The sequence below is a fragment of the Vigna radiata genome, chromosome 2 (assembly GCF_000741045.1).
Source record: "Vigna radiata var. radiata cultivar VC1973A chromosome 2, Vradiata_ver6, whole genome shotgun sequence".
Taxonomy (NCBI): domain Eukaryota; kingdom Viridiplantae; phylum Streptophyta; class Magnoliopsida; order Fabales; family Fabaceae; genus Vigna; species Vigna radiata.
The window spans coordinates 14,829,111-14,842,001 of NC_028352.1; the positions used below are offsets into that span (position 1 = coordinate 14,829,111).

Genomic DNA, 12,891 nt, shown 5'->3' on the forward strand with positions numbered 1-12,891 from the left:
TATATATATATATATATATATATATATATATATATATATATTACCTTTTTACTGGTTCATTATTTACTTATATTTTAAAAAAAAATAACATGTATACTATCTTAAAATAAAACATTGTAAAAAAAATTGCAATAACTTTTCATTATCCTATTTAATCATTTCTTGGTTAAAAAGTGGAGTGAAATAAAGGGGTGAAGAAAAAAACTAGAGCTCTTTGACACACACTCTGTTGTAGCATTGGGGACTAATGAGTTGGAGGGCCAAGGACGGTTGGTTTGGTCGGTGGCTTGCAGTTTCACGTGTACCCAACATACCAACCATCACTCCCGTATCACTGCCTCATAATAAAACATTTTCGTACACAACAAACATCACTTCTTACAAACCTAACCTCATCCTCTTACAAGATTTTTATATGAAAAAAGTTATTTATTTTAATATTTATAAACTATTATTTTAATTTTCCTTAGTTCATGTACATGTTATTTATGTTATTTTTGTAGCTTTTTAGTTTATATAATCTAAATTCATAAGAACTAAAAATCTAAAATAAACATTTTTACGTATAAAGATTATGAATAAATAATTTAATTTTTTATTCAATATTTAATAATAACATCTTGCATACGAAAATAAAAAAAAGGTTAAATATGTTTTTAGTCCTTATACTTTGAGACGATTTTGGTTTTAGTCCATTTTCAAACTAGGGTACAATTTAGTCTTTCAACTTTAGAAAATTTTGGTTTTAGTCCTTTTTACCAAATTTTTTTAACTTTATTTGTTGTTTCAAACACGTTTCATTATAACATTTGTATTGTTTACACTATTTGACACATTTTTGCTTCAATAAATGTGCTTGAAACAACAAATAAAGTTAAAAAAATTTGGTAAAAAGGACTAAAACCAGAGTTTTCTAAAGTTGGAGGACTAAATTGTACCATAGTTTGAAAATGGACTAAAATCAAAATCAGCTCAAAGTATAGGGACTAAAAATATATTTAACTCTAAAAAAATTATAGATAGTGAGGTACACATGTGAGTCATGTCAAAACGAGTCATTCAGTCTGATACGACTCATTTACGGGTGTTACTCCCTCCACCATCACCAAATGCCTCATGCACCACCCCATATCCAATTTACCCCTACAAAACAGATGTCAACATCCGTTTCAACTTCAACGAATATTGACAAGAACGGATGTTGATGTCCGTTTACATATTTTAACTTTCTTTTTATATTTTAGTTTATTGTTTTTATTTTTGATTTTATTTTAATATTTTTTATTTACATAATACATTATAAAAAACAAATAAAAATTAAATACTTTATAAATTAATTTAAAATATAAAAAAATTTAATAATATTTTATATATTAATTTAAAATACAATAAATTAAAAAACTAAAAACTAAAAAAAAAAAAAACCCGGATGGAACCACATCCGTTTATGTTTAAGTAATTATATAAAGAATATTAAAATAATTAATTAAATAATAATACATAAATTAAATTAATAATAATTATTTTATATAATAAAATAACATTAATTTATATATAATTACGTAACAGATTAATTTATTTTATTTTATTAAATTATTATTATTAATTTAATTAAATTAAAAAAAAAAATTAATTAATTATAATCAATAGATATGCCATACGGATGTGGTCACATCCGTTTATGTGTTTTTTTTTAATTTTATTTTGTTTAAATATTATATTTTATTTAATTTATAGAATGTTTAATTTTTTTATAATATATTACGAAAATCAATTTTATTTTATTAATTAAATAATTTTTATTAATATAATAAATTAATAAACTAAAAACTGAAAAAAAAAAAAAAAGAAGTAAAGCTTAAATGGATGTGAACGGATGTAGCACGTCTGTTTAAGTATTTAAATAAAAAAATATTTAAATAGTTAAGTAAATAATAATACATAAGTTAAATTAATAATAATTATTTTATTAAATAAAATAACATTAATTTATATATAATTACTTAATAGATTAATTTATTTTATTTTATTAAATTATTATTATTAATTTAATTAAATTATAAAAAAATTTAATTAACTATAATCAACAGATGTGTCACAACCGTTAACAGACGTGGCCATTGTAACATCCCAAAAATTATATGATAATATAATTTTGAATTGTTAAACATTATAATATGATAGAACAGTTTAAGGAGGAAGATAAAGTTATAAGTTTATACTCATCCAAAATTGACCATAAATTTAAAACTTTACTTACAAAAGAGTACTTCAAAATACATAGGTTCAACAAAGAAAGGAATTCCTAAGAAGACTAAGTTGCAGCATCATCGTCCTCAAGCTCTTGCTACAGGGGAATCTCTTCAACATCTGCTCAGATCCAAGTGGATGATCATCGCAAAAGAAAGACATACACACACAACACAAACAAGCAAGAGTGAGCTAGGTATAAAAAGCATGTTATCAATCAAGTATGTCAAGCATACAAGGACCATAACACGATATAGACTATGACCAAATACATTTTGTTGATACCATTGACCGACCACGTGATTTTACCATCCGGACTAGTATGAAATGTCAACTTTCAAGGGTTTGTGTACCCGGGTGGTGTAATAACTGGAAAACCATCAACTGCCACCTGAGGTTAACTCACCCAAGAACCTATGGGCTAGGACCTCCTGCAATTCTCACCACATGACTCATCATTCTCTACTAGAGCATGGATGATCATTAGAATGTAAGGATAAACCCCATAAAGACACTTCGACCATTCATAAGGCTAATCACAACAAATCAAAGGGCACCACCATATAACCTCCCTTGAGGATCATGGAATTACTTCCATCAACCATACTTTCACTTTAAAACTTAACTCAAGACATGAACAAGCAAATATCATAATATTATCACATTGAATCCATATGAAACTATATACATATAACCTTTCACTTTTACATTGCATACAAAAACATGTGTATAATATTAATTATACTTTAAAAGACCACAAACAACCCAACAAGTCATCAAAAATCGCATGAAACCATTCAATATACATTAACAGACAGTAACAGTTCAAGAAGAACCACTAAACAACCCAATACCCCTTAAACTCATACTTAGACAAGGAAAACAACTTTGAAACCATCACCAACAGTTTTGGAAGGGTCAAAAACCCCCAGAACGAACTAAAGAACTTCCAAAACAAACATCCGGAACTCCCAAAACGTCAAAAACATTAAAAACACTCAATCTGTCACACATAATTCGCTCAGCACACCCCCTCCCCTGTGCGCTAAGCGAATTTGTCTGCAGGGGAAGCTAAATTCTGCAGATTTTGGCAACCCAACACCCTAAAATTCGTTCTAGACCTCTTTCCCAACTTCTAATGATCCTAGATCGTTGTGTAAGCCTAATTAAACTTGCCTAGATAGTTCTAAACATTTATAACATCATTTTTTAGTGTTTATGCACAGATTTCCTCCCAAAAATCCCAATTTCAATAACTTAGAGACCTGAATTTGAATTCACTAATTAGAACATGTTTTTGACCACTTTAGCACTTCTAACAAGGCTCATATGACTTAACCAAACTGTCCCAATAGCCCAAATTAGCCCTTGACCTTAGTTACTCAAAACACCCTCTCACTTCCTCTAATTCACTCAAAAACACTGGTTTTCCCTCAACCTAAGTACTCAAATCCACTTCTACCATTTAGAACCTCGTTTTAACAAATTTTATAGTCCTAACAGGTTATAATTAACTTGCCTAAGTTTTCCAAACAGCCCAATTACACACTAGACCCTAGTTGTTCCAAATTAATATCTCAATTCCTCTTATGAGTGATCCAGGACCATGTAATTTACTAACTCCCTAACCAGCAACTTGTATAACGGCTTTCATACCCTCAACACACTAATTTTTACCAATGTATCACCTCCAAACTAAAATCACAGTTTCAACAATTTATACACAATAGGTACTAGAGCTAACACACAGCATCATCAATTCCAATTCATACAGTATTCACATACCAAGCAGTTTCACATACACATCATTGCACATCTTTATACAGTAATCTAATCCATGGTATCTTAGTTCACTAAACAAAAACAAAAACCCAGCTCCCCTTACCTCTGTTCAAGCAGTGCAGTAAACAAAAAACCCCTTTTCAGCTCACTTGCTCTTTATGGAAGTGTTAGACCACCTACAGATCATCAAGTTGTGATGAAGAACAGTTCTTAAACTTCTATTGAGCTAGGAATTTGAAGGAAAGAAAGGATAGACACATGCAAAGTAGGAACATTGCGTGATCATAGTTCAGAGAAACACGGAAGGGGAGGGAAAACGCTTACCGGATGAAAACACCTAATTGTTCAGTTGAATTGAAGCCCACAACAACCAAATTGTCTAAGCTTCTCCTGGTTGTGAATTAGATAATTTAGTGAAAAGGAATTCTAGAGAGATGGTGGAGAAAGTTGGAGAATAGGATTTTATAAAGAGAAGGTGTTTTAAGCAATGAACCAAATATGCTCTAAAATGTTTCTATTCTCATTACTAATATGTTTTAAATTATAAAAATCTGGTTCGGTAGCTTAATATTCCCATTAGCTCCCTTTACTCCTATTTTTCAGATTATTACACCCACATCCGTTTATGTGTTTTTTTTAGTTTATTTAAATATTATATTTTATTTAATTTATAGTTTATTTAATTTTTTTTATAATATATTACGAAAATGAATTTTATTTTATTTAATTAAATAATTGTTATTAATACAATAAGTTAATAAACTAAAAACTAAAAAAAACGTAAAGCGTAAACGGATGTGGCATATCCGTTGAAGAAAAATTTCTTTAACGGATGTCGACATCTGTTAAAGAAAAAAAGTGGGGTGTATGATTTTTTATAATATAAAGGTTAGTTTTGGAATTTTAAAAAAATGTGGTGATGTAGGAAGAAATCTAGGGTGGTGTAGGGAGTAACCCCCCTCATTTATTAGTGAGACAAAAAATTTGAACCCGACCCGACCCATCACATGTTGGTGGGTTAAACAGGTTGGGGTGTCGCTCCCTCCACCACCATCTTTGCTCCCTCCACCACCACCTTTGCTCCCTCCACCTCTCAAACTCTCTATAAAAAAATTTTAATTACAAAATTAACCTTTTTTACTTTTTAACTTTATTTATTTACTCTTCTAAAACCCTAAATGTCATTTTCACTGTGCAGTCCCACCCCTTGTTAATACTCTAGTAAGTGTACCAGATCATATCAAGTAATAATAGATAGTAAGTCCGAATATCGTTTCCCAAGGGACTCTTAGGCCTATACATTCATGTGAACTGATTTCATAAGACTTGAATAAATAATAATTTGATTTTATGATGCAAAGATGAAAATAAACATGTATGAAAAAGCTTGATCAATTGATAGATAGACAGTATGGATGAATGATGTTGTTAGGGTTTACAGTTTCACCCTAATCCACTCTCCTGTATCTACTATTCTTATTAAATTCAACTTTGTTATCAATGTTCATGCAACTTTCTAAATTACCTTAAACTCGATGTCTCGGCGAAGAGAGCCTACTCCCAATTACTAGTTTACAATGTCTAGTCTCCCTAGTAATTGGTCATGCATTTCAGTGCACAGAAGCTTAAAGCAATTGACCATCCTATTCCTATGTCTAAGTAATATTTCATAATCAATAGAATTCCCCTCATGTCTAGATTTCCCCGTATGTGTGCATATCGGCAAAATCAATGATCATGACATTGAATGTGTTAAACAATGCAAGCATAAAGTATAGAGAAGAAAACTCAAACTATTGATAACTAAAGTATATGAATAAAATAAAAACTTCGATATAAGAGAGTTTCAAAAGGATTACATCGCTCTCCAATAACAAAGGGTTTAGTTCACCATCATCATGGTGAAACTAGATTAATTGAATGGAAAATATGAAAAAGTTAACCCTAGACTTGATACGTTGGAGCCTTCGCATCCAAAATCCTCCTCCAAGATGTGTAGAGAGTGTTCTATTGTCTTTCTTCCAAAAGATAACCCTAAAATTCGTTTGGGGTCTATTTATAACTCAGAAAAATAACAGAATTTTGGCCCAGGCCCATAAGTACAACGCTCAGTGCTGGGTTCACCGTTCAATGGTAGGTGCGACACTCAAAATAGCGCCTAGCGGTGTTGCCCAGTTGAAAAATAGTGAAAAACTGGAAAAACTGGCGCTCAGCGCCACCGTTCAGCATTGGGTCACCGCTCAGCGCCACCTGCGGCACAAAACTGCACTCTGGTCAACTTTTCAGCATTCTGGTCAACTAATTGACTCTTCTGGTTGACTGGTTGACTTTTCTATATTTTGGTTAACTTTTATGCACTGCAACTCTTTGATAATTCAACCCTTCTTTCAAATCATTCAATAAACCTACAAAATCAAACAAAAAAAAAAAATCAACTTTGACTCTCTTGTTCTCTAACTTAAGAAAAATGCATGATTTCAAGCTAATTCTAAGCCATGAAAGGTGTGATTTAATATCAAAACTAAGTATGAAAATAACGATTTTTCAACTGTTATCAGCCCCCTTCCTCACTTTCTCTTTTCTCTCTTTCCAGAGCCTCCTCCAACTCTCACTCTCAGATTCGTTCCTATCCCCTCCAAGATTCATTCCCACCCTTCCAAGATTCGTTCCCACCCCTCAACTCAGATTCGTTATTTCTCTTCCATATTCGTTGGTTTGTTTCCTGTCTCGATCTTCGTTTGGGTTTCGTGGTGCAACGGTGCAGGGTGTTTGTGGTGGTCATTCGGCAGTGCAGCAGTGCGCCCGGTGTAACGGTGCGACGGTATGTGCGGTGGCTAGTGCTTCGCAACTTGGGTCTACAAGAGGTTAGTTTGTTCTTTGCTTCGTAGATTATAATTTTTTTTGTAAATGTATTGAATATACTGTCTTTGTTGTGTGGTTGATGTTGTTGGGTTTTCTCTATGCTCTGTGATTACTCTATGTGATGTGTGATTTCTCTGTGTGTGCGTGTATGCAAAAGAAGAGGAAGAAGATAACAACCCATGAACGGATGTCACATATCCGTTTGAGCCTGAAACAGATGTGATATCCGTCATAGGATATGCGACATTCGTTTCAGACTCAAACAAATATACCATATTCGTTCAGGCCTGAATGTTTTTTTTTTTTTTAAATTTTTTTAGTGTTTAATTTATTATTAGTTTTTAGTTTTTTTTTATTTGTTAGTTTAATTAAGTATATTTTGTATTTAGTTATTAAATTATTATATAAACTGTTTACTGAAGGATAAAATAGGAATAGAGAGATGAAGTGAAGGGTTAAAAGAGGAAGGGGGAGGTGAAGGGAGCAAGGGGTGGTAGTGGAGGGAGCAACACACAATAGGTTGGTTCACTAGCTCACTTACTTACAATTTTTTCTAAAAAAAATAAAAAGAATTAAAAACTTTTTGTAATTCAAATCTAAATAAATTTCAATTTCAAAATGATGTTAAACTCAAAACAATTTAAAATAATAATAAAAAATACAATATAATCCACGTATAATGAGCCATGTTGTATTTTTTAGAATTTCATAAGATAATAATTAATAAAATAAAATGTGAGTTGGTGAAGCAACCTTGCTCACAAGTTCAATTCAGATGAGCCAAATTTAAATGAACCAGATTTAAGTCAGTTGGATTGAAAATTGACCCGCATAAAAAATACATTTTTTTTAAACTTAACTCAACTCAAACTCGTAGTGGACCGAATTACTGCATAGATTGTGATTTATTTTAACAGTTCTATGATAACAGCTAAATAAGTTTTATAATAATACTAACAAGTTTTGGAATGGAAAATAAGTCCAGAGTACTTTTAAAATAAGAAAAATTAAAATGATTTTTTTTGAAGTATATTATATTAAAATAAATAGTTTTAAAAAATAGATTCTTTAGAAAATGAATCAAAATAACTTACTTTTATGCAATAAACACAAGTACAATAGAGGTACAAGTACTTTATCATTTAGCCTTTGTTCGCTTGAACAGATTATACTGTTCAAGCATATTTGAGAGCGAAGAAATGAAAGGCATTGCGTGTTCATTTGAGATGAAAAGCAAAGAAATGCGAAGACGGATTTGCGGGATGGAGAAGTTTTCGATCACCCGCTGAAGGGAAGAGATTTGGAAGGATTTCTGGTAAAAAGCCAGATGTGTCCTCAATGTTTTATCAAATTCCATTTGTATATATTATTTTATGTAGATGGCATGAAGAAGAAAGGGGTTGAAGATGAATGCGCGGATTTGAAGCAAAAGAAGATGATGAACAATGTTTGGAATCTCAGACCCTGACGCGACTTCTCGATCTGCATTCTCTTCGACGAAACTATCGTTCCTATAGCCCATCATGAGCTCCACGGGCAAGTAGCATCAAAGAGAGAGAAAGGGTTTGGAAGGAACTGTTCAAGACAAAAAGAAAATAAAAGAGGTTCATAGAGTATCCTGGTCAAGTGATGCCAAAACAAAATTTAAATATTAAATATAAAATATAAAATCAAAATTACAAAAAATGATAGTGGCTTGTTTGGTCCACTGGATCATTGTTTTGTATTTCTTCAATCTCACTTCCATATAAATAAAATCATATTATAAATCATATTAAAAAAAATATTACATTTAAAAATAAATTTGTTTTACTAAATTATAATTTTGTTACTTTTTAAAAATTAATTTTAATTAATATTTTTAATTTTTTATTATTTATAAATATTTTTACAATTAAATATAACATTAACAAATAACATTTTATATTACTTTAATAACTAGGAGCATTTTGGTAATCTTTAATTTCTACCAATTAAACAAATATTTTAAATCTTTCACATCAATCAAATCCTACACTATTTCTTACAAACTTTACTTTTAAATTCACTCTCAATTACCCACAAATCCACTAAAAAAACAATAAAAAAATTACTCTCAAATCCATTCAAATCATCTCCCTCAAATCATCTCTCCAAATCACTCCAAAGAAACAAAGCATTAGCAATGTACACTAAAAAAGAGGAGGTATTCATTAAGCTGATAGTTATCAACTCGTAAGGAGTTTTACATGCAGCAGTACTGCAGATTTTTGTCATATTTGAAAATGCGTCATTCGTTTTTATTTTTTATAAATAAAATTAATAATCCAAAGACTATTTACTTTATAGTCCATAAGTCAATTACTTCTTAGTTGTATATCCTTTCTTCTTTTCTTTAAAATCTGTTGTGTTATACTAAAAAATAAAGAGAAAACGTGGAAGATCTTTCATTGCTTCTAACTCAACATAATCAATTTCCACAATCTGCATATAAAGTCACTATCGTGCCAAACAAAACAACATCCACTAGCTCAGTTATTTATAAAACAGAGAAAAAATCACCCAACAGTTGCCTCGTTAAATCTTATGAAAAAAAAAAAAAAATCATATTAGCCAACGAAAATTACAGTGGCTACTTTCTTCTAATTATTATTTTATTACAAAATTAATCTTTTAATTAATATGTTGATATATTAACAAGTTTTTCATGCATTAATTTTACTAACATAATTAACATTCTAATACCAAAGAATTGGTTTTGCGCGTAAAAGAAATTAATACCTTTCTTTGAAAAGATTACAATACTTATCCATTAAAATTGAATGAAAAGGACAATAGAAATAGAAAGGGACAGTTGAATCCATCAAATGTGTATCATGATTCTTGCCTATTGCTGGCTTGTGCAAGGTGCAAATCAGCTAATGCGTTTGGATTTTTACTATGAACTTTTATAATATATAATATTAGTGAATAAAATAAACTTGTGTAGAAACTAAACACGTAACGGGTCTGGGAAGAAAAAGGCAGTGGAGGTAGAGAAAGAGATTATAAAAGTGTCAGTGATTAGTCCTGGACAAATAAAAAAAAAAAGGTGGCGAATATTCTAAAAAAAGAGAAGGAAATGAAAATAAATAAAAGTGTGGAGAATATTTAATAAATTTATTAAAATTAAAAAATAGTATAAGAGTGTTAATAAAATGTAGGGGATATAATGGCTGGTCAGTGGGGCCATCCGATCCTGTATGGTTTGTCTGTATTCCTTTTCTTTTTCATAGATAACGTGCAGACAGATTTCCTATGCACACACCATTACATCCATGCCCTTGGCTGGCTTTCACTATAAACCAAACTCATTCCTTCTTTTCTTTTTTCTTTTTTTCCTTTTTCTTTTTCTTTTTCATTCTCTCTCCAAACTTTCTTTCCTCTACATGCACATACATCCTATTCACCTGCCTCTCCATCCCACCAACAAAACCCATCCATCCATTAATACCCTCTCCCTCCAAACCCTCATTTAATGTCCATCCATCCATCCATCAATCATCACACACTCAACCTAATCCATTCTCATTTTTCACACTCTCTCTCTTCTCTCTCTTTTCAAAAGCTATTCCTACGATACACTATCATATAGTAAAATAAAATATTAAAAATAGAAAGAGTTGGGATAGGAATTGTCTTACCGGAAATGGGTGACGGAACAACAGTCAGCAACCTCCCGGAGGAGATCCTGTCGAACGTCTTCTCCGCCGTCTCCGACACGCGCACGCGAAACTCGTTGTCCCTGGTGTGTAGAAGCTTCTTCCGGTTGGAGCGCAAGACGCGCATCTCGCTCACGCTGCGAGGTAACGCGCGTGACCTGCACCTCATCCCGACCTCCTTCACGCACGTCACACACCTCGACCTCTCCTTCCTTTCACCTTGGGGCCACGCGCTCTTCTGCTCCTCCGCCACCACCACCTTCGACCCGCGCCTCCTCGCGCTCCGCCTCCGCGACGCCTTCCCGCGCGTCACCTCCCTCGCCGTGTACGCGCGCGACCCCGCTACGCTCCAACTCCTCCTCCTCTCCCCCTGGCCAGAGCTCTCCAGCGTCAAGCTCGTGCGCTGGCACCAGCGCCCGCCGACATCGCCCGCGGGATCCGACTTCGCCGTGCTGTTCTCGCAGTGCCGATCGCTAGCCTCGTTTGACCTCTCTTCGTTTTACCACTGGCCGGAGGACCTCCCGCCCGTGCTGGCGGCCAACCCTGACACTGCAGCCTCGCTCCGCCGCCTGAATCTCTTGACAACCTCCTTCACGGAGGGTTTCAAGTCTCATGAAATCGAATCCATCACCGCGTCGTGTCCTAATCTGGAACACTTTCTCGTGGCCTGCACCTTCGATCCGAGATATATAGGGTTCGTTGGAGACGACACGCTGGTTGCTATTCCGTCCAATTGCCCGAAGCTCAAGCTCCTTCACTTGGCCGATACGTCGTCGTTTTCGAATCGCAGAGAGGACGGGGGTTTCGGGGGAGAAGATGGTAGGATTAGCCGTGCTACTCTTGTGACTTTGTTCTCCGGACTTCCTCTTTTGGAAGAGTTGGTGTTAGATGTTTGTAAAAATGTGAGGGATAGTAGTTTGGCGCTGGAAGTGTTGGGTTCGAAGTGCCCTAATTTGAGGGTTCTGAAATTAGGCCAGTTTCAAGGGATTTGCTTGGCCCTTGGATCTAAGCTTGACGGAGTTGCCCTCTGCCATGGGCTTCACTCTTTGTCAGTTGGTAACTGCGCGGACCTTGATGATATGGGGTTGATTGAAATTGCCAGAGGGTGTTCCAGGCTGGTTAGCTTTGAGCTTCAGGGTTGCAAGCTTGTGACTGAGCAGGGGCTCAGGACCATGGCTTGTTTGCTTCGCAGGACTATGATTGACGTGAAGGTTTCTGGCTGCGCCAACCTTGACACCGCCGCGACTCTCAGAGCTTTGGAGCCGATTCGGGACCGGATTGAGCGGCTACATGTGGATTGTGTGTGGAATGGGTTGAAGGAAAGTGATGGCCTGGGCCATGGGTTTCTTAATTTTGGTCTGAATGGTTTGGATGAGCTGGATGATGGTGGTGAGTTAATGGATTACTTTGGGGGTGGAGAATGTGAGAATACAAGCAAAAGGAAGAGGCAAAGATGCAAGTACGAAATGGGGGTTCATGATTCCTTTTTGGAAAGCAATGACAATGGTCTCTACGGCAAGTGCTGGGACAGGCTGCGGTATCTTTCTCTTTGGATAAAAGTTGGTGATCTGTTGACTCCATTGCCAGTGGCAGGGTTGGAGGATTGTCCCAATTTGGAAGAGATTCTTATAAAGGTTGAAGGAGATAGCAGGGGGCAACCGAAACCAGCAGAGCGGGAGTTTGGTCTGAGCATTCTGGCTTGTTATCCTCAGCTGTTGAAGATGCAGCTGGACTGTGGTGATACCAAAGGTTATGCCCTTACAGCACCATCAGGGCAAATGGATTTGAGCCTGTGGGAGAGGTTCTTTTTAAATGGGATTGGCAGTTTGAGTCTGAATGAGCTTCATTACTGGCCACCACAAGATGAGGATGTGAACCAGAGGAGTGTGTCACTTCCAGCTGCTGGTTTGCTACGAGAATGTTATACTTTGAGGAAGCTCTTCATTCACGGGACAGCTCATGAGCATTTCATGGATTTTTTCCTCAAGACACCAAACCTAAGGGATGTACAGCTGAGGGAGGATTATTACCCAGCCCCTGAGAATGACATGAGCACAGAAATGAGAGTGGCCTCCTGCAGCCGCTTTGAAGATGCACTGAATAGGCGTCGAATCTGTGATTGACTTGTAATGCTACGCAGTACCTGACAATGCAAACTGCTTGCATGATGTAGAAAGTTTACGTTTCGGAGTTTTTCTCCATTATTAACATCTTGCTCATCTTTTTGTTTAGTTACTATTTTTCTATTTCCTTTCCATTTTTTATACTGTAACAAACAACCAGACTCATGTCCAATGTTTTAATCAAACAAAGAATA

At 34.6% G+C, this 12,891-nt stretch overlaps 1 protein-coding gene across 1 annotated transcript; it reads left to right on the plus strand.

Annotated features, from left to right (window-relative positions):
• Window positions 1-10,530: 10,530 nt before the first annotated feature.
• Window positions 10,531-12,805, plus strand: LOC106756088 (F-box protein MAX2). Its single transcript, XM_014638348.2, has one exon. The coding sequence runs from the start codon at window positions 10,562-10,564 to the stop codon at window positions 12,695-12,697; it is 2,136 nt and encodes a 711-aa protein (XP_014493834.1). The 5' UTR covers window positions 10,531-10,561; the 3' UTR covers window positions 12,698-12,805.
• Window positions 12,806-12,891: the final 86 nt, after the last annotated feature.